The following is a 24,569-nucleotide window of genomic DNA, read 5'->3' as shown; positions in this document are numbered from 1 at the left end:
GGATGAGTTAGTAGTTAGAACAACAGTTTAACTGTCACATATTGTGTTTACTGAGTTATTGTGTACAATATATAGTGAAATGGTAGATTGTTTCCAATATTTGTACAGTAGAGGTGACGACATTGCCTCTTGCCTTCGCCGTGTGTGTATTTTAAAAGATGAAACTAGGACATCAAGATTTTGGTGTAGATATATTGATACTGTTTCTTTTATGTACTTGAATTTGAAGTATTATTCAATATAATCATTACATAGTATAAAGTATAGTCGCTGTCTGTCCCTATGTATGCTTAAAACTTTAAAACTACGCAACGGAATTGAAGCGGTCTTTTTTAATAGATAGAGTGATTCAAGAGGAAGGTTTAGATATATGTATAATACATGTACATCCGAGCGAAGTCGGGTGGGTAGTTAATTTTATTTTATTAAATTAACAAAATTTTAAGATAGAGAACCCACATCAATGGAGAAGGCATATACATAAATATAACTTCGAAGTTAATATTCAGTAGTGATTCAAAATAGTAAAAATGTTACACTAAAAGTTATTCGATGATTTTTGATTTGATTGTGTTAAGTTCCCTATATCAACAGTGTCTTCGATTTTGTGGCTAATATAAGTAAGAACATTATGATTATATTGAAATAGTAAATTATAGATTGAGTAACTAATCTATAATTTACTATTTCAATATAATCATAATGTTCTTTTTTATATGAATACTAGCTGTCCCGGAAAACGTTGTTTTGCCACATAAATTAATAACGCTATAAAAAATTGTTGTTGTGATGATAGAAGGTGCTAGAAGGTGTTATGATAGTTGGTGATAAAAGGGTGAAAATTTAGGGTTGTATGTATTTTTTAATTTAATGCAAAATAAAAAAAAATTTGGCCAAAAAATAATAAAATAATGTTAGGAGTGGACAACCCTTGTCACTTAGAGATATGAAAAATAGATAGCTGATTCTCAGACCTACTGAATATGCATATAAAATTTCATAAAAATCGGTCAAGCCGTTTCAGAGGAGTATGATAACTAACATTGTGACACGAGAATTTTATATATAAGATGATACAATGCGGATATGTGATTTCTTATTATGTAAGAACTATGTACTATTGAGTAGTTTTTATGTATTAACCTCGGTGTCAAATTAAGTATTGTTCTTCCTGTATAATTACGCCTACATTTTTTACTTCTATTTGTTCTATTAACAATATTTATTTATTTATATATGTATAGTAGTAGTATATATAGTTATAGTACATTTGGCGGACTTAACACCATGCAGCATTTTCTACCAGTCTAGAGAATAATTGTTGGCAGTGCAAAATATCTCCTTTTAATATGTTTATACCTTCTTTTTTTAATAATTGTGATAGTAAAACTTGTTACGGTTATAATTGTCTAACATATAAATAAAATTGGAGTGTCTGTTGTATTGAAATAACTGTTTTTGCTACATGCATATGAATATAAATATGGTATAGACACTAAAATATTATTCTTTACAATTTTTGTCTGTCTGTCTGTCTGCCTGTCTGTTTGTTCCGGCTGATCTCTAATGGTTGGACCGATTTTGCCGGGACTTTTTTTAGCAGGTTGCTGATGTAATGAGTAACTTGGACAACTTACATTTTAGAAAAATAAAGTCAAATTCCACGCGGACGAAGTCGCAGCTAGTTATTAATATATTTGAATATATTTTTAAATACTTTTTTTCTCTTTGGTTATTTAGGAACTAATGATCGTAATAGTGAGCATGCTACCTCTGACTTTGCTTCTAAATTATTATTTTTTTTTTATATTTATTTTTGTGTACTACAATCTGTCACAACTGAACATTAAGTAGTATGTTTGTTGGGTTATCTCGCCGTGACAGGCTCGGTATGTGTTACACACATCCTACTTTACTTCATATATGCACTGCTTATTTGACAAGGTCCTGAGGCATTTTGCGTTTTAGTCTCTAAATTAATAATACACTTTCATTTTATATGATATTTATTATATTGTATATGATATCAAAAATGTAATCTGCTCTAAAGACTACTATTACAGATTTTAACTTTAATCCACAAATTTATAAATGACTAGCTAACCCCACGAACGTTGTTTTGCTATAGACTAGAATAGAAAAAGGGGTTGGTGATAAAAGGGTGAAAATTTAGGGTTAATAAAAAAATAAGAGATTATTGTCCAAAAAATTAATGTTAGGGGTGGACAATCATTATCATTCAGGGGTATGAAAAATAGATAGTAGCCGATTCTCAGACCTACTAAATATGTATATATAATTTAATTAAAAAGGAGTACGGTAAGTAACACTGTGACACGAGAATTTTTATATATAAAACTGTCCCGGCAAACGTTGTTTTGCCATATAAATAAAAATTGCTATTGAAATATAGGGTTTGGTGGTGGAAGGGTGAAAATTTAAGGCTACACGTAGTTTTTAATGCCACATAATAAAAGAAGAAAAATTATATCTGAAAGTAAAAAAAAAAATTTTGGGTGAGCAACCCATAACATTTTGGAGGTACAAAAATTAGTCATAAACCTATTCTCACCCCTACTATACACGAGTTTACACGAAATCTGTGACACGAGAATTGTATATCTAAATATATATAACTCAAAGGTGACTAACTGACTGACATAGTGATCTATCAACGCACAGCCCAAACCACTGGACGGTCCGGCTGAAATTTGGCATGCAGGTAGATGTTATGACGTAGGCATCCGCTAAGAAAGGATTTTGATTCATTTTACCCCCAAAGGCATAAAATAGGGGATGAAAGTTTGTATAAAACTTTGTCAATTTTAAACCGATCGGGCTGAGACTTTGCATGCATAAAGCTACTATGACGTAGTCATCCCCTAAGAAAGGATTTTGATAAATCCCACTCCTAAGGGGATAAATAAACGCGAGCGAAGCCGCGGGCAAAGGCTAGTATTAGATAAATACTTTTAATCAGCATTTAATAATGATGACCGACTAATATTGTTTACATCCATAATTTAAGAGCTGTGCTCTTGTCGGTGGAGCTCCCGCCACCTTCTATGATCTTCTATCAGTCTTTTTAGCTCTTGAACCGACACAACTCCACCTTTTTTTTAACTTGCTTGATATAGCTGTGTCTTGGTCTATCCCTTCCTCTCTTTCCATCTATTTTTCCTTCAATAATGTTATTAATTAGTTCGTCGTGTCGTATCTCGTGCCCTAACATTTTTTAGTGTTCACAACTACGTATCATTTAATATAGATTGACTCTATAATAGCATATGAAAAGTTTAACCTATATTTTCTACGAAGCACGTAGGAACCTGTTATTATATATAACCTGGAATATATAATAACAGGTTCCTACGTAGATAACCTGGAATATGTAATAGTTAATCATAGGAATATGTTTTTTATTATATTTCACGGCACAAGAAATATAATAGTCTGATGGCTGTAATTGCTGTTTCATTGTCAGAATATTAGGCATATTTTTATGTATATTTGTATGGCTCATCCGTCATACTCGTTAACGGGTCCTGCTTATGCGGACTGGTCCGTTCGGGTTACGAATATAGTTTATTTGCTTTTGCTATATATATATATATATATATATATATATATATATATATATACAGGTGCATATATACATATGCTGGTGGTCACTCTATTCTCCAAAATTTGAATTTAAAAATGAATCTGTATTATTGTAAACATATACAATATTTATTTGAAACGAATACGACCTGAGTTTCTTATCAGTTCTCTCGAAAGCATTTCTAACTGACTGTAGGTTTGACATATCATAAGAGTCTGTAATAGACCTACATGAATAAAGATATTTTAAATTTGAATTACTATTTCAGAGCACAGTTATTAGTTGGAAAGAATTACTAGACTTCCATGTCAGTAACATGCAATACTACATAAATTAATATAAAATCGTCTTCTCTATAAACTAAACAGATTTTTTTTGTTTTAGCGGTTTTTTACCTAATTTGTACTAGCTGTGCCTGCGATTTCACTTGCATTAAATTTATAGCCTATAACATATAAGCTTTCTGATATATAAGCTATATTACTGTAAAGTTTCATCAAGATCCGTTGAGTAGATTTTGCGTGAAAGAGCAACAAACATCCATCCATAGACAGAAAGTTTCACGTTTATAGAAGTAATAATAATAAGATTATACTTGATCGCGCTGAGTTGATTTGCATAATCACCATGTTACAGTTCAATGGGTATAATGGGGATATATATATAATGGTTTTTGCGTCATCACGCATTTATATAATGATTTTAATAGCATTATCACTATTCATAATAGAACTCTATAATCGTGCTATTATTACTGGCAATTTGAGCATAAATCTCAAAGTGAACAATTGCGATAAACATAACTATTATATTTAAAAGAAAATATCAAAACCAAGTTATATTACAATCCTCTATTTTATTTATTACTAGCTGTACCACGCGACTTCGTTCGCGTGGAATTATACGTTCTTTTTCTGAAATAAACTAATGTTTCTAGAATAAAACTAGCCAAAAGTTACTACTTATTACAGTAGCTACATGCCAAGAAAAGTTTCGTCAAAATCGGTCCAACCATTTCAAAGATTAGCCGTAACGAACAGACAGACAACAATTTTAAAAAATCTTATTTGGTGTATGTACCGTATTTATATTCATATGCATGTAGTGAAAAACGGTTATTTCAATATTACAAACAGACACTCCAATTTTATTTATATGTATAGGTTATTCAAAAAAAAAAAAAGGTAAAGTTTATAAATCTATCATAAGACCTGTAATTTTGTATGGATCTGAATTTTGGGCCGTAAAGGGGAGGGATGAAAGGCGTGTGCATGTGGCAGAAATGCGAATGTTGAGATGGATATCTCTCACATCCATCTCAACATTCGCACGGTTATAAACAATTTTTTGAAATAGTTTTTAAAGATGCCGATAGTTTCCTATGTAGATATAGGTTCTGTAAAAACAAATTATACTATAACTATGTAATAATAATGATATCTCTAGGAAGTACTTTTTGTTTTCAAAAGTGTTTTTTTTAATAACCATTCTACGACACATTTCAAGAATAAATTTATAAGGAATTGCTACAGAGCGGGTGAACACGGCTATATTTTTAGCTTTTTAATATCTTTGCCATATAAAATATGTTAAAAGAACAAGGTACCTATTTTTGACTGTCTGGTTCATACTGTCATACTTTGTGAATCTTAATTGAGTTTAGAACAATGGTGTTTGTAAACGGACTCAGTTTATTTGAATAATTAAATATATTTGTTCTAAAAGAATCTACTGTACAAACAGTTGCCGGATTCAACAATGTCGTAAATAACAAATTGTTAGTTTTTTTTTTGTATAAAAATATTTAATGCACAGATATTTGTAGGTAATGATTTGTGTAACCTTTGTTTTCAATGTAAGTGTAGGTACTTAATAAAATCGAAGGTTTGTGTTTACAAGTTGGTAGTACATGTTGTTAAGATTATTCGTCGATGGATAAGCCAGGCAGAACTAATTTATAAATTACTAGCTGTCACGGCAAACGTTGTTTTGCCTTAAAATAAAAATAAAAATTTAGGGGTGGACTACCCCTAACATTTAGGGGGATGAAAAATAGATGTTGGCTGATTCTCAGACCTACTCAATACGCTCACAAAATTTCATGAGAATCGGTCAAGCCGTTTCGGAGGAGTATGGGAACGAAAACTGTGACACGAGAATTTTATACATATATGTAAGATAGAACTAGCTGTCCCGGCAAACTTTGTTTTGTCATATAAATTAATAACGCTGTAAAAAATAGGGGTTGGTGATAGAAGGGTGAAAATTTAGGGTTGTATGTATTTTAGATTTTTTGTAAGACATAATAAAAAATATAAATAAAAAATTTAGCCCACAAAATTAAAAAAAAATGTTAGCTAACCCTTATCACTTAGAGGTATGAAAAATAGATAGTAGCCGATTCTCAGTCCTACTGAATATGTATATAAAATTTCATAAAAATCGGTCATGGCCTTTCAGAGGAGTATGGTAACTAAGATTGTGACACGAGAATTTTATATATAAGATAAACTCAAGTGTTACTACCCCAGTAATGATACGAAGAGATAGACGAGTTACTAAAATGTAATGTTGTCCTGAACAACACATTCTGCATCGTCAGAAAGGAATATAACCTTGTTATTATATTTATACTACCAGTTTACCGTCATGAAATTGATAACCTATGTGTTTTTCTGATATATAAATCATATTACTGTACAATTTCATCATCCGTTTATTAGTTTTTGCGTGAAAGAGTAACAAACATCCATCCATACTCACAAACTTTCACGTTCATAATATTAATAAGATTTTTTATTCAAGATAGCATACCGGTCAATATATTTCTAACTGTATTCATTTTCAACACTGCTTGAACTAACTCGCACTCTACGTTCAAATGTTGCAATTTACTTACACATCATAGATTAAAATCATAAACCCTGGCGTTAGTAAACATGCCTGATAGGGCATGCTGTACATAACATACTGTAGGGCACAACAGCAGGGGAGTTTTAACGTCGCCCTGAAACAACTATACTTAAACGCAAGGCGTTATAGGCCCTGAGGGTGAATTTGACACATAAAATATTTCACTCTATGCTTTATATAAAATTAATTAATTAAGTTAGAGCAACGTTTGAATCTCGTATCCATCAGGCGGGAGTTGGCCTTCAGCCGCTCCATAAGTTTGGAGTGCCATCTGCACTCGCCCCCTATCATTCGGTGTAGCTGTAAGGCTAGCTGCGGCCAACAGTATTAGAGTAGTCAGAAAATAAAAGACTAAATCTATCATGCAATAATAAAATATTCTCTCAACGACGCTTTCGTTTAATATCCAAGTCATCACACAATGTTTCAGTTACAATGTTACTAAGATATTTAAATTTTGTGACACGAGACAATGTCACAACATTTATTGATGAAGGCGGCACTGCCCTCACTGAGTTATAGACCGTTTTGTCTCATTCATTAGTTTTAAATTATATTATTGTATGGGCAACAGTTGTATTGTGTGAAAAATTTTTGTTTGAGACAAATAAAGATTATTATTATTATATTACAAACAGACACTCCAATTTTATTTCACGGCCTCGGTGGTCTAGCGGTCTAGCACACCGCTTTACGTCCGATGGTCGCGGGTTCGATTCCTCGCACGGCACAAACATTTGTATTCATTAGTATGATTGTTTGTATCGGTCTGGGTATTTTCTATGTATAGTATGTATGTATTTACGAAAAAAAAAAATATATCTATGTATTTGTATCAGTTGTCTAGTACCCATAACACAAGCTTTAGTTAGCTTAACTTGGGTCTAGATGGCTCATCAACACGCTCAGAGTCACTCAGAGGGCAATGGAGAGGGCTATGCTCGGAGTTACTCTGCGTGATCGAATCAGAAATGAGGAGATCCGCAGAAGAACCAGAGTGACCGACATAGGCCGAAGAATTGCGACTTTGAAGTGGCAATGGGCAGGGCACATAGCTCGTAGGACAGATGGCCGTTGGGGCAGTAATATCCTCGAGTGGCGACCACGGACCGGAAGACGCAGCGTGGGAAGGCCTCCAGCAAGGTGGACCGACGATCTGGTCAAGATCGCTGGAAGGCATTGGATGCGAGCAGCGCAGGGCCGATCGTCGTGGAGATCTTTGGGGGAGGCCTATGTCCAGCAGTGGACATCTTCCGGACTGCGATGATGATGATGAGTCTAGATGGCGCTGTGTGAATTGTCCTGAGATTATTATTATTATTTATATGTATAGATAACACGCGTGTAAAGCCGCAGGTACGCCTAGTCTCTATTAAAATATAGAAGACAAAGGGTGTATTACAAAGTGGGTACACAATGTTATTGAGTGACATCACATTGTTTTCTTTAACCTACATTAAAGAACGTTGTCATTTTGTACATGCGAGATATAGATAAAAATAGGACTCGTTGACACTAACAATGTTATCGTTGTGTCGAAATTATCATGATTGACGATTATACTTAGGCTACCTTTATTTGCGTATACCCCACCTTTATGAATATTCGCTATTATAAAAATAATAGAATAGATCAGAAAATTCATTCAAATAAACGATTTGTTTAAAAATGTACAAACAACTTCTGATAAAGTAATGATGGAAGTGAATAGACTTATGAAGATAATTTACATTATTATACTTCTTTCATTATTCCGTGATATAGTGTAGCGAACTCCTTGATAGGTTCTTATACTATAATCATAATATTTTAACATATTCTTTTTGTTACATTCTATTATACATCGCATTTTATTTTATCTCTATATTTTCTTTTACAGTAGAATAGAATAGAAAATCATTTATTCAAATAAACTTAATTTAAGCACTTTTAAATAGTCATAATATTTTTTTTTACCTATCTCTTATTCGGAAATCTGTCTCATCACAAAAAGAACTAGCAAGAAACTTGCGTGTTGCTCTTTTAAATAATCCTTGTTCACATTTACAAGTCGAAACGTGTGAATACAAACTACTAACCAGCACTAATTTATTTAGGCTCAAATATAGAAACACAATAAGATTAAATTAGTCGTAGTGATAAGAGCAGACCAGTCCCTACAAGCAGTACTCGTTCACGAGTATGACTGACGAGCCAGCCATCACTGCGCTCGACCATATTTTGGGACATTTTAGAACTCATTCTCGACCTCGTCTTAGCTACTTAATTAATGTTACAGCTCAAGTCATCCAAATTGTTATTGAATATATGACAGAGTTGTTGAACTTTTTTTTTTAATGGATGATAATGGAATGATGCTCCCGCCTGCGCTAACGGTTTACGCTGGCGGGGCACCAGTGGAGGATGATAAGATGAGCATGAGGTCAGGTCAGTTAGCCCATCGTGACAAATTCACCAGTAATTTATCACGATGGTTTCCAGGGGGAACCGCGTGGAGGTCAACCTGACATGGTACATTGCTAGCAATGAGACCATCGGTCCACATTACTAACAATCCTCTTTCCCCCCGGAGTTGTTGAAGTTATGTTGCTGAAACTACGAGTAGTTTTAGTAAAAATTACATTAATTATTCTTTAGTAGCTACTCACCCCGGATTAGCACGGGCGTACATGTATTGTATCTATTAAAAAAACCGCCGTAGTTTTAAAGATTTAAGCATACATAGGGACAGACAGCGACAGCGAGTTTATTTTATACTATGTAATGATTATTGTCTCGAATTCTACTGTATTGGATATAAACATGTAGTACCAATTGCGATCACCCATTTTCCGATGCCGGGTGGCTGGTGAATCGGCTCTTTCAATGCTACCGAACGTTGGAAATCTCTCTTAATAAGATAACTTTGATCATTCAGAAGATTTGTCGTTTCTTGTTTGGAAGTACCAAGTTTTTAAGTAGCCATAACACAAGCTTTAGCTAACTTAACTTGGGGTGGATGGCGCTGTGTGAGTTGTCCTGAGATTATTATTATTATTAATTAACAATTATGTCATAAGTGTACAGTAACATATGTATGCCCTTTTGTTTAAATTTTTCAATATTTCACTCGCTGTATTGGGTAGCAATCTGTACATCTATACATATAACTAAAATTGGAGTGTCTGTTTGTAATATTGAAGCAACCGTTTTTTACTATACGCATATGAATATAAATACGGTACCTACACTGAAATAACATTTTTTATAATTTTTGTCTATCTGTTTGTTTGTTCCGGTTAATCTCTGAAATGGTTGGACTGATTTTAACGGAACTTTTATTGGTTGGTAGAAAAAAATCTCTAATTAACTTTTTGTTAAATTCCACGCGAACGAAGTCGCGAGTACCAAAGATAGTTGAATCATCAGTAATTGGTAAATCGGTAACTGTCAAATAGGTTGCATAGCTCGGATAGCAACCATTATTGGTGCTGGATTAAATTTATTATCACAAGCAATTCACTAATTCATTTGCTGTAAAAGCAAAGCAATCTAGCAACCCTAGTTTTTTTTATGGATGAAAATGGAATGATGTACCCGCCTGCGCTAACGGTTTATGCTGGCGGGGCATCAGTGAAGGATAAGGTAAACATGAGGTCAGGTCAGTTAGCCCATCGTGACAAATTCACCAGGAATTTATCACGATGGTTTCCAGGGGGAACCACAAGTCAACCTGACATGGTATATTGCTAGCAATGGGGTAATTAGAACACATTAGTACCAATCCCCTACTCCCAATTGAGCATTTAGCATTATTATGTAAGTACTTAGGTACACTGTCTTTAACAAGTTTTGGTATTTTTGGTTTAGACTGTGTTTTAACAAATGCTTTGTCAAATTTATGTTAATGATTATACTTTATGCAAAACCATATGTGGATCTCGTAGTATTACAAATATGTTTCGAAAATGATCCTGTTTCTAAAAACGGACAGTTCACGGACGGTATTAATAAACATATCGTATGCTATATATATTTGGTAAACGACAATGTTGTACATGCAATTGCATTAGAGTAGTCCGAAAAAAAATGTGGCTGTAGTTGCCATTTTGACGACGCAGTTGAGTAATTTGGACCTTTTCAGTTAATAGTCACAGTAACACAATGCCGTTTTCAGCTGAAACTGAATGATCTTAAAACTATTAGAAAATTAAATATTGTAAAGGGAGAAAACTGTGTTTTTTACAGCCTATGCCCGACATACTTTAAATGACGTAGCGAAGTAACTTAAAACAGTCATCCTCGCTATAAAGTTAGTTCAAACTTGTGGCAGCATGGTGAGCCAGGTCATGCTGCCTTTGACATAGTTGAGTGCAATGATGGCTGGCTCATCCGTCATACTCGTGAACTGGTGTTGCTTATGGGGACTGGTCTGTTCAGGTTACGAACACTGATTAGACTATTTGCAATAGGATACGATAGTGGTCCCTCTATTCTCCCAAATTTGAATTTAAAAATGAATCTCTATTAATGTAAACATGTGCACCATTTATTTGAAAAGAATACGATCTGAGTTTCTCGATAGTTCTTTTCATCTCGTAATCGTTCCGTACTGGCGGTGGATTTGACATATCATAAGAGTCTGTAATAGACCTACATGAATGAAAGATATTTGAATTTTGAAAATGGAATAAAATATTAATTAAATATACCATTATAAATTATAGTACTATCTCATATACATACATATATGTCTAATTACAGTTATAATAATCCTCTTCCGTTTGGAAGTTGAAAATAATAGCGAAATTTCATACTTGCTGCTATTGCTAAAATTTACATTTCGCATCTGTTTTATGTCCTCTAATTGAAATAAACTGAAATAATGTATCTCTATAATGTAACTTTGACTATTCATCAAATAGGATTACATTTCAATTTGGAATTGCATGTTTTAATTGTACTATAAATTACACGAAATGGAATTGAATGGAAATATACGTCTTAGAATATTCTGCATTATTCATTAGTTGTTTCCTTTTAAACATATTATTAAATCAAGTAGTATTTCAACTAAGTGATCTAAATCTTATTAAATATATTTTTTTTTAAATAATAAATTTATATGTATCTAGTAAAAAATCCGCATTTTAGTTTTTTTTATTGAATAATGGGGGCTGCCTAAAAACCTGTGCTGTATAGGTGCACCTCATTGAGGTTGTGCTTATATCAGCAACAGCTGAGGCAGCTCCTATTGCCAACTTTTCAATATATTTCTCATTTTGTGTCTTATTGTAAATTGTATTATTTGTGTTATGTTGGTATTTAATCAATTATCTATCTTATCTATCTATCTATCTAAAAGTACTAATTTATTAATTAAATATAGTTTATATTCACTACTATTAGCATGTGTGATTATAACCATTTTGTACCATTAATATAGTCCTCAACAAATTCCACTGATAATCTCTGTTACTCTGTTACCTTTCATGATTCTCCGACTGCTATCGCCGAAGTAAATATATTAATTATTTTCGCTACCATTAGCATGTGTGTTTATAATAATTCTGTAGCATTAATATAGTCCTCAACAAACTCCACTGATAATCTCTGTTACTCTGTTACCTTTCATGATTCTCCGACTGCTATTCACCGAAGTGAAATATATTAAAAAATAACAGTATTAATTGAGTTTAATATTTTATATTAAACTTAATTAATACTGTTATACCACATCCATGTCAAATAAGAATATTTCCATTTAATGGTAAACGGTTACCGTTATATATTACGAGCTGTCCCGGCAAACGTTGTTTTCCTTAAAATAAAAAAAAAATTTAGGGAGTGGACATTTTTCAGGGGATGAAAAATAGATGTTGGCCGATTCTCAGACCTACTCAATACTCTCACAAAATTTCATCAGAATCGGTCAAGCCGTTTCGGAGGAGTATGGGAACGAAAACTGTGACACGAGAATTTTATATATAAGATGTAAGGTTGCCTAAAATGCTAGAAGTATCAGTTGCGGGTTCTTAATAAACCTTAATATAATATATTTTCTTACGTACCTGCAGTTTCATCCGTGTTAAAATTCAATATATAAAATATTGCCTATGTGTTATTCAGATGAATAAGCTATATTACCGTAAAGTTTCATCAAAATCTGTTTCAACAAACTTTCGCATTTATAATATTAATAATAAGATTAGGATATACAACATGCTATCCTTTCTTGTACAGAATATATGTGTAAGTAAATTCTGTATAAAAAACTAGAGAGATTTAGCACCTTGTTTAAAATGAGGCATTTTTGATGTGATTCAAAGTAAATAACACGTCGACTAAATATATATACAGCACTTGACTTGAAGTGCTGTACTCACAGCACTTCAAGTCAAGTGCTGTAATAAATAGCTTGTAGAAGCTGGATATCATACTTTTATTTTTAAATCTAAATTTTATCTTTTTTTTATGTCTATAATTTCAAAAGAAAAATACTAGCTGAGTTTCTTGTCAGTTCTTCTCATCTCGATATCATTCCGAACTGAAGGTAGATTTGACATATCATAAGAGTCTGTAATAGACCTACATGAATAAAGATATTTTGAATTTGAATTTGAATTTGAAAGAGTCTTATCGTAAGTGACTATTGACTAACTTAGTAACTTGAATTTTAGGATATAGAGTATTAATTATATATATATATGCTGTACCCGCGACTTTGCGCGTAGAGTTTAGCAAAAAAGTTAAGTAGATTTTTTTTTCTAAAATAAAAGTAGCCTAAGTTACTCCTTATTACATCAGCTACCTGCTAATAAAAGTCCCGTCAAAATCGGTCCAGCTCTTTCAGAGACTAGCCGGAGCAAACAGACAGACAGACAAAAATTGTAAAAAAATGTTATTTTGGTGTACCGTATTTATATTCATATACATGTAGTAAAAAACTATTATTTCCTATTATAAACAGATGTATATGTACAGATGACTTAGACGTTCACTAAGAATTATTTGAAATGTTGCTATAGAGACCGTCTTTATTGGAGTTTCGTATTTCATGCTGGTAAAACAGAGAAGAAAAAAGAAAAAAGACTAATATATTGAATATAAAAATTTTATCTTATTACCATATTTAAGTGATACCTTTAAACAAACAATGTTCGCTTGATTTTACGACTTTTATATGTAATTATAAAAACTAAATGGAAAAACTAATAAACTATAGTATGGTAATATACGCAACAGATTTATCAGTACAGTATATAGTCTACATTGAAGTGTTTGTACATAAGCGCACTCGATGAAACATATTCGATAAATATATCGTTTAATAGTCGATTTCATAGTGATCGTTGAGAATTAAGCTATCTTTAACTTAACTTAGCTTAAATTTCAACGATCATAAACAAGTTAAGCTTTATTCAAGCAGATTTACGTTCATTTAATGCTATATACTATAGACTTTAATCTTGGTATTATATTTTTTATAATATACATACATGTATTTTTTTATAATATTTATAATAGGTAGGTATATATTATATTTTTTAGAATAGCATGAATTTTATTATCATGAATATTGTTGTAGTGGGAATTTCACTTTGATTAAAATAACTAACAACTTTACTACGTTGTTTTATTCACTTCACTTTTTACCACAGACAATACTTTATATATTTTAATTACCGTAGACAGAGTTTACGCAAAAGCATAAAGCTATACATTTTTAACATGTTTCACTATGCAGCATATAGCGAGAAATAATTCGAGTATATTAAAAATACATATTTTAAGTATGAGTATACTTAAAATATGTTTAATGCATGGATGTTACACTCCTCGCTGTACTCTTAGTAATGAAACAAATAGTAAGTTTCATCGTACAATATAATAATAAAATAAAAGATACCTAAGTCGCCTTGGTTTATTGTAAAAAACATGATATTTTTTCCATTTTTCAATCGGAATTGGTAGATTGTTTATTTTGTGTGAAGATTAAAATATTTTTTGTAAAGGATTCATCTTAATAATAAGTAATACAATAATAAGATCTATAGGTTCTACATTAACTTTATTAAGCTTGAACCCAGTTACGGAATACTTATTAGTGAGTAGGTACTATACATTAGATGAGCGTACATGATATAAAGTAGATCATAGGAAACACGGCGAAAGTCGTCCTTGTGTTCTATTTGCTTGTACGTCTTATCGGGAGTGTTTGAAAACAAGAGGCGCATTTCAAATTGATTTTATCATCGTTATCTAGAATAATAGTACATACTATCATACAGTTACTCTACGCTCTGAAATTTGAATGTAAAAATGAATCTGTATTATTGTAAACATGTACAACCATATCTATCACACACAACCATATCGAGTTTCTTGTCGGACCGGTCTGTTCGAGTTATGAACACTGATTAGACTATTTTGCAATAGTATATGCTATTGGTCACTATATTCTCCCAAATTTTAATTTAAAAATAAATCTAATTTTATAGGTTTATATGTTATATTTACAGGTTTACCTGTACAACATTTATTTGAAATGAATATTAGCTGAGTTTCGTGTCGGTTCTTCTCATCTCAAAATCATTCCGAACTGACAGTAGATTTGACATATCATAAGAGTCTGTAATAGACCTACAGGAATAAAGATATTTTGAATTGGTCCGATTTGACTATAGTAGACATTTAGATTGTATAATCTGTTTTAATACAGATTATACAAAGCAATAACACAACAACACCTACGATCGTTACACGTGTCTGTAACATATCCTGTATTCCAACTAACACTTACTATTCTATTTCTGGCCACTTAAATGGACATTTATTGTATTCTAGACAAAATATCAATCTGATATAGTATTTTATTCATATTTGTCTATAGCTTTATATATATTGTATGTATTTGTATATGTATGTTTACATGTACTTTCTTTTAGTAAATATATATTATTTATGACATAGGTATTATTTTTCTTATTGATTACATTTGCACCGCCTACAGTTTATCTGCATAACCTGTGGTTGACTGGTAGAAAATGCCGTAAGGCGTTAAGTCCGCCATATGTATTTTTGGCTTGATATTTTGTGCATTGAAGTTATATAAATAAATAAATAATTTTTTTTAGCCAGTGAAAGATTGTACAGCAACAAATATACAATACCAATATATTAAAGTAACTGTGAAATATAGTATTTATATTTTTTTTGATGTTAATAGAATGGTGCACTCGTATGCGCTAACGGTTTACGCTGGCGGGGCACCAGTGGAAAATGATAAGATGAGATGAGTCAGTTAGTACATCGTGATTCACCATGAATTTTTCACGATGGTTTCCAGGGGGATCTACGTAGAGATCATAGTCTTATTGATATTATAAACGCGAAAGTTTGTGAGTATGGATGTTTGTCTTTCACGCAAAACTACTGAACGAATTTTGTAGAAACTTTACAGAAATATAGCTTTTATTAATAATAAATAATAATTTAAAAAGATGTTACGTAAATTGGGCGAATTATAATGATGAATGTAAGTTTGATGCAGACGGAGATGCACAGATCAGCTAGTGCACCATACATTGACGTGGTCTAGTGCCTTGAGTAGTTATGCTCACTGAAATGTCCGGACTTGTGGCGGCGTGGTGGGCCGGGTCATTGGACTCCCTAAAATATGGTCGAGTTGTCGATGAGCAGTTATGACTGGGTCATCCGTCATACTCGTGAACGGGTGCTGCTTGTAGGGATCTTGGTCTGCTCTAATCACTATGACTGATTTCCTCTTATTAATTGTCTAACCAGTTGGTTGTATATTTAATATTTTTTCTATTTGAGTATTTTATTGAATTAGTGCTAATTGGTAGTTTGTATTTACACACTTAAACTTAAAAATGTAAAGTAAAATTATTTAAAAGAGCAACACGCAAGTTTCTTGCTCGTTCGTCTTGTGATGAGACAGCTTTCCGAATGAGCGGTAGATTGAAAATAATATGTGATGACTATTCAAAAGTGCTTCAATGTAAGTTTATTTGAATAAATTATTTTCTATTCTATTCTAAATAATGAAGGTGGTCTGAAAATATTAAATTTATATGTTAATGTAGTAATTTAAATATATTTCATGCTGGCCGACGTCGGGTCAGCTAGACCTCGTTCTGTCAAACAAACAGTTCCGACATATATGTTCCATTTATAACTATTCTTTACCTGAGTTGTTATAGTTGAAGTGTTTTCTGTCTTTGTTCGTTTATCTCGTACATCTATACATATAGATGAAATAGGAGTGTCTGTTTGTAATATAGAAATAACCGTTTTTTACTACATGTTATATGAAAATAAATACGGTACATACACTAAAATAACATTTTATACAATTTTTGTCAGTCTGTCTGTCGGTATGTTTGTTCCGGCTAACCTCTGAAATGGCTGGACTGTTTTGACGGGACTTTTATTCGCAGGTACCAAACCTTAAGAGTAACTTAGGCTACTTTTATTTTAGAAAAATAAATTTAAACAGCTAGTTATTAATAAAAATAATTTAGATAATTCTTTAGAAACATGGCAATTGGATAATGTGTTTATATTAGATTGTCAAATGTGTAAATATGTGCTTTGTTTTTGATAAATATATTTGATGTCAATATTTGAGTTAAATGTTCAAATTGACATATTGACAAACAGACAGTAGGTACAGCATGTGTTTATCTCATACAGTGTATTTGAGGAGGTTGGATGCGGATAACTATAATTCTACATTTTTTCCATTTGCTGGCTCGTAAGAACGGAATTATATACCTATATCGACTTTTAACCAAATATTGACCAAAAGAAAAATATTCCAAAATGCATCAAATCATTATTTTTTTTGCTCCGTTAATGTAGCGATTCATTATTATTATAATTATATATATATAAAAAATAATAATCTATACTTATACAATATTATAAAGATGAAGAGTTTGTTTGTTTGAACGCGCTAATCTCAGAAACTACGGGTTCGAATTGAAAAATTCTTCTATTGTTGGTTACATTTATTGAGAAAGGCTTTAAGCTATATAACATTGTGCTACGACGAATAGGAGCGGAGCTGCAATAAAAATATTGCAAAATGAAACAGATGAAGTTGTGCGGGACAGCTAATAAGAATAGAATAGAAAATCATTTATTCAAATAAACTTACATTGAAGCACTTTTGAATAGTCATTACATTTTTTTTAATCTACCGCTCGTTCGGAAAGCTGTCTCATCACAAGAAGAACGAGCAAGAAACTTGCGTGTTGCTCTTTTAAATAATTTTATTATTACTTTACATTTTTAAGTTTAAGTGTGTGAATACAAATCACCAATTAGCACTAATTCAATTAAATACTCAAAAAGAAAAAATATTGAATACATAACCAACTGGTTAAACAATTAATAAGAGGAAATCAGTCATAGTGATTAGAGCAGACCAGTCCCTACAAGCAGCACCCGTTCACGAGTATGACGGATGAGCCAGCCATCACTGCGCTCGACCATATTTTAGGGAGCCCAATGACCCGAAGAAATAATCCTTACTATTCCTTACTAATATTATAAATGCGAAAGTAACTCTGTCTGTCTCGCTTGCACGCCGAAACCACTAAACTGATTTAAATGAAATTTTGCTACACGGATAATCTAGACCCTGACAAAGGACATAGGCTACTTTTTAATACGAAAAAAGGGTTGCAATGGGTTTCAACCCGGGGTGGTGAAAGGTTTTATGGAAGTATCGTCATTTTACTCGGATAAAGTCGCGGATGCAGCTAGTAATGAAATATACATTCAAAGTGTCTCTATGGTCAAGTTGTAACAACGTATATACATATATGCAACCATATGTACATATGTTCTTATTATATATCATAGTTCTCATCTCGAAATCATTCCGAACTGACGGTAGATTTGACATATCATAAGAGTCTGTAATAAACCTACATGAATAAAGATATTTTGAATTTTGAATTAATGTTGTTTCCAACATTTGTCCAGTTGTCTCTATGCGTGTACACGTGCATGTAACTCAGTGTACTGTTAATGTTATGATTACAGACAATGATTGACGATGCAAGTACCTATGTCAATTTATATGAATACTAAATGCGTTGTTACAAGACCTTGAATGTCGAGACTTGTTTGTTGATATCCAACTTCGTCCTGCTGTCCTGTTTATTAAATCTATAAACATTTCCATATATTTTATCTAATGTTAGTTCCAAAACTTTTTAGTACCTTAGCCTTTATAAAATTAAAAAAAAAATAGCCCGAGGAAATGCGAAATTGAAGTGGCAATGGGCAGGGCACATAGCTCGTAGGACAGATGACCGTTGGGGCAATAAAGTCCTCGAGTGGCGACCACGGACGGAAGACGCAGCGTGGGAAGGTCCCCAGCAAGGTGGACCGACGATCTGGTCATGATCGCTGGAAGGCGATGGATGAGAAGCGCAGGACCGATCGTCGTGGAGATCTTTGGGGGAGGCCTTTGTCCAGCAGTGGACGTCATCCAAGCTGAAATGATGATGAAAAAAATTGTTCACTTAAGAAACATAAATAATAGGTTTTAGGAATAATGCACTAGAAGAATGTTAATTTATAAAACATATATATAATGATAAATTTTGATTCACATTCCATCTAATTTTAACTAACAGTATATTATTAACCGTGTCTTAATACGAATAATTTTATGGCAAATAAAGGTATTTTTTTTTTATTACCTGACGACCTCGGTGGTTTAGCGGTCAAGCACACCGCTTTACGACCGATGGTCGCGGGTTCGATTCCTCGCACGGCACAAACATTTGTATACATGAGTATGATTGCTTGTATCGGTCTGGGTGTTTTCTATGTATAATATGTATGTATTTGCAAAAAAAAAAAATCTATGTATATGTATCAGTTATCTAGTACCCATAACACAAGCTCTAGCTAGCTTAACTTGGGTCTAGATGGCTCTGTGTGAATTGTTCTGAGATTATTATTATTATATTATATTATATTATTATATTTACCTCTCTCAACGTTTCGACTAGGTTCGTTCTAGACTAGGACTAGCTCGTGACCACGGCTAGTGCAACCTAGTCGAAAGGGCGGTAGGGGATTGTTAGCAATGTGGACGCATAACCCCATTACTAGCAATGTACCATGTCAGGTTGACCTCCACGCGGTTCCCCCTGGAAACCATCGTGATAAATTCCTGGTGAATTTGTCACGATGGGCTAACTGACCTGACCTCATGTTCATCTTATCATCTTCCACTGGTAGCCAGCCAGCGTAAACCATTGGCGCAGGCGGATGCATCATTATTCCATCGTCCATAAAAAAAACCTAGTGGAAACGTCGAGAGAGGTATGGTATGGTATGGTATGTTAGACTCCATTCTCCGCAATTAGCCTCACATTCGGGCCGTTGTGCGTGTAGAGCCAGACTACTAACGTAGCCAGCCAAGCTCCTCCCAAAAGCGCAGAAGACTCCTGGTGTCTTCGCAGGCTTCACGGAGCGACCTCACCGTTCCGAGGATTTGTTTTCGTTGTTGGGCCACTGCCGTGCACTCCAGGATTACGTGAGCCGCCGTTTCTTCAGCTTCAAAGCAGCCCCGACAAGGGGGGCTGTCTGTAGCATCAATTTTGTATAAGTGTTTGTTTAAGGAACAATGGCCCGTTATTGTCCCTATCATTATTTTGTCGAGAGAGGTAAAAACCTTTATTTGCCAAAAAATTATTCGTGTTAAGACCTGGTTAATAATTTAAATTATGTATATTAAACACGAAAGTTTAATAGTAACTTTAACTAACAGCTCCGGCCACGCGTTGATGTGTCTAAGGTTCTTGAATAAAATAATATTGCGACTATAAATTGAGATGTAGCCTAACCTATTTTCCAAGTTGGATTAATTGCACACAATGTGCAAATCAATTTTGCAATCAGTTCACGTGACATGTAATTTTTATGTACCTACGAGGGGCGGCTGTTAAGTTCGCGGCCTAATGCACTTAACGATGACTAATCATCTCGCTAATGATACCACTGATTGCGGGAATCATTGTTAGTATAAATAGAGGGTATTTTTTTCATTTCTGTTCATAAACACTTTACCTGTGAAACTACCAACAACACCATCAGCTGATGGAACAAGGAGTAACTAGGCTACTTTTATTACAGAAACATTCTTTTATTTTAGAAAATAAAGTTAAATTCCAGAAGACGAAGTCGCGGTTAGAGTTAGTACAATATAAAGAATTATAAAAATAAAGAGTCCAATTTTGATTTCGTCACCCTGTGGATCGCGGTCCTCATATATTCACTAGCGTACCTAATTTCTTTCATAGAAAAACTTTTTTCTTATGATTACTCTAATGCTGTTGGCAGCAGCTGGCCTTTACAGCTTCACAGGACGTTAGATGGAGTGCAGATGGCACTTCAAACCCGCAGAAGGACTTATGGAGCGGCTGAAGGCCAACTCCTGCCTGACTGATACGACTTTAGTCTGAGGGCACCACTAGGGGTTCGAACCTCGGCTCAGGCCGTCGTAATATCGATTCACGTTTGAATTGGGATCGATCGGAGGGGTCATAGACAAACGCGTAATACAGCTACGTATATATTACTAGCTGTCCCGGCAAACGTTGTTTTGCCTTAAAATAAAATAAAAAAAATTAGGGGTGGACTACCCCTAACATTTAGGGGGATGAAAAATAGATGTTGGCCGATTTTCAGACTTACTCAATACGCTCACAAAATTTCATGAGAATCGGTCAAGCCGTTTCGGAGGAGTGTGGGAACGAAAACTGTGACACGAGAATTTTATATATAAGATTATGAAGAGTTGGTGAATAACACTTTTAGGAGTACCCAAATATCTGTTGAAGCTAAAAGATGTTGGAATTCTCTGAATTTCCTGATGCTTAAGAGTTTGTTAATTTAAATATTTTATCACATTGTTGTACAGTATTGGATGAAAAAAATATTGCTTTTAAAAGTTCTCTAGGCGTTTTGCTACAATATCTCGGAGAAAAGTGTAGTTACCTTCGAGTTAACGTAGAACCACAAATTTCTAACAGTACGTTGTAGGTATACATTGATTTGTACACTTGTATTCACGACTTAAATAATTAAGCCAATTTCGATTGTGCTTTCCACAAAACGTAGATATTGCGCATAATATTTTCGCGTGTCGTGACCCAGTGAATGATAGAATAGAATAGAAAATCATTTATTCAAATAAACTTACATTGAAGCACTTTTGAATAGTCATCACATTTTTTTTATCTACCGCTCATTCGGAAAGTCTCATCACAAGAAGAACGAGCAAGAAACTTGTGTGTTGCTCTTTTGAATAATTTTATTCTTACTTAACAATTTAAGTTTAAGTTTGTGAATACAAGCTACAGATTAGCACTAATTCAATTTAGTAATCAAATAAATAAAAAAAATGAATACTCAAATTATTGATTGATATGGACATCTTTTTAGCATAGCCATAACAACACTAAGGAGATAAATGACAAAAATACAAGTAACAGTGATTGATTATTCAGTCATGTTGTTTTATTCAGGGTTGCTTTTTGTGGTATTTCGTCAATGTCTTTCGTGCCCAAATACAAATGAAAATAACTAGCATTAAGTTTATTGCCATAAGGGTGTATCCATACCTAGTATTATATATACGTTTCGTACACTTATTATAATACGGGCTTAACTCAAAAGTTACAAATTTAAGAAAGTTCACTCTAAGTCTTTGTGTATTACGTTAAATTTCATAAATTTGAAATGTCTTAATTACACCAGTATTGTACGAGATATGATGAATGATCGCGGAAAGTGGCAAGAGCTCCACCGACAAGAGCGTAGCTCTTAAATTATGAATGAATGAATGAATGAGTGTACGAGATATGCGATTTGTCTGTCTATATTGTTCACAACTTTGTGTCGTCTACCGAATATACGAGTACAACAGATTGTGTTTTGCCGAATTGTTTGACCTACCTTTGATGCGTATCATTTCCATATCATGGAACTTAAGTGGTCCCGGAGAGTGCAGTTTTAAAAAAGAAAAATTGTCAATATTATCTTATAGTCAAGAAATTATATAAACTAGGAAAAGTATTAGATATGTAATAAAAATGATATGTTCTGTTGAAATAAATTTCTCACTGCAAATATACTAAAAATTCTCGCAAAGTGAGGCTTTAATATTATCTGGTCACTGTATACAAAAGTGTTTTCATTTACAACGCTACAAAACCGTACTGCAACCGTATTTACTTTGATGTCCAGTTTGTGAAGCGGTGCTGCTACATAGAGCATATGAATTCAAGCGGTATCTACATTACCTTTATGAATATATTACTGAGGAACTACTCAGGGAGCATGTACCGACGTTTAAGTTTGGAGTTGGACATTGTAATGTGTAATATATACCAATAGGTATCGTTTTTTCACTTCTAAATGCCTGAAATTATATATTAGCATTCGTGTAAAATATTATAACCTAATGTTATGAAATTCGAAAGTACTCGATGACTATTTTCTGTTACTTGTTTTGTATTCGCATTTTTTCTTTATTAATTTGGTTTTTTTTTATTTTTTTTCAGAGAGCCACAGCACAACAACAGTATGCTGGTAAGAGTTCTTTATTATTTATTTCTTTAAATTCAAGAGTATAATATGTACAAATATTCTCTTTTTTCTTTTACCTGGCCTGGTGTCATTTATTTGGGGTATATGCCCCGTCTGGTCAAGCTGGACACAGTGTCATCCTATGGAAAGGACAGTCCTGTTCCTCGTCCGGAAGCCTTTTTTATGTGCAATAACTGTGACGTTAACAGGAAAATATTTATGTTATTAGTTATAGCTTTGTTTCGTGACTGGAAGACATATGAGTGGGACCTAGTTATATTGCTACTATAGTATTGTCGTCACGATGTAAAGGGGACGCCCTAAGAAAAGATGGATGGATTGTGTGAAAGATGATATGAATAAAAGAAGAGTATGCTCAGATATGACGACGGTCGTCCGGTTTGTCGTTGGACGTCTGTTAATTCGGTGTTTTTTAAGTCCTTATTTTTTATGGGTGGTGCATCGGCATGCGCTAATGGTTTATGCTGGCGGGGCACCAGTGAAAGATGATAAGATGAGCATAAAGGTCAGGTGAGTTAGCCCATCATGATAAATTCATCAAGAATTTATCACAATTGTTTCCAGTTTTTTTTTTATTTTACGACTTATTTGGAATGCAGACTCATCACAAGAAAAATGCGCAAGAAACTTGTGTGTTGTTCTTTTAAATAGATAGTAGTAGTTTTAAGGTTCTATTTCAATATGTAATATTGTGACGTGTGTTTTAATAAAAATGTACCTTAATATAGAAAAAATGTTGCTAATTTTGAAATGTAATTGGTATATGGGAATTAGGTTCTAGTTTTATTTATTTACTTATTATAATTGCACGTGCATTTATAATAAGTTTACATATAATAAATTAATAATACACGCATGGACTCTGTTTAAAGAGTGTAGCAATTTCTTGGATGTCACTTTGCATATTTGTGTCTGTTAGTTTGTTAGGACGAAATTGAAGTCTGCATAGCTCTTAGAGTACTTTTATAGTATAATAAGCTTTGCAGTCAATAAATCTTTTTTAAATAACTAAATTTTTTCTTCTTCCTTTATGCTTTCCGGGATTTTTATTATATTAGTAGCTAGTATTTCTATCGCTAGAAATGTTTTACTAACATTGATAATGAAACAATAGCGACTCGGTTGAATGGCCCACAGATCATCAGTGTCAACGTGAGAAATTATGAATACTAATTAGTATTTTGCGTAATGTATTTCTGTTCGTTGTAACGTGGCATGTAGTTGGTATTCTTTACGTATCTATGGATAATCTATGTCGATTATGTTTGTAATATTGAAGTTGAGCCAAGATTACAACCACGATTATTTACAACCACATTATACTAGGCATGTTAATACAGGCTATTGAATTGAAAGCAGTGATAGACTGCATTCAAGGCTTCCCCCGTGCAATTCAAACGAGAATCGA

The 24,569-nt window shown here is 33.2% G+C and overlaps 1 protein-coding gene across 1 annotated transcript in view; it reads left to right on the top strand.

The window, feature by feature from the left end:
• The window catches only part of LOC131853046 (uncharacterized), a 150,719-nt gene that overhangs the window by 48,131 nt on the left and 78,019 nt on the right, over positions 1 to 24,569 (top strand). The window contains exon 8 of the mRNA XM_059203839.1: positions 23,116 to 23,143. Within this exon, the coding sequence (XP_059059822.1) occupies positions 23,116 to 23,143 (28 nt within the window). The remainder of the gene's footprint in view (positions 1 to 23,115; positions 23,144 to 24,569) is intronic.

The sequence above is a fragment of the Achroia grisella genome, unplaced genomic scaffold (assembly GCF_030625045.1).
Source record: "Achroia grisella isolate CSIRO2021 unplaced genomic scaffold, CSIRO_AGI_Agris_v1 utg874, whole genome shotgun sequence".
In the NCBI taxonomy this organism is placed as follows: Eukaryota; Metazoa; Arthropoda; class Insecta; order Lepidoptera; family Pyralidae; genus Achroia; species Achroia grisella.
The sequence above is the reverse complement of the archived record's forward strand: the minus strand, read 5'-3'. Positions and strand labels throughout refer to the sequence as shown.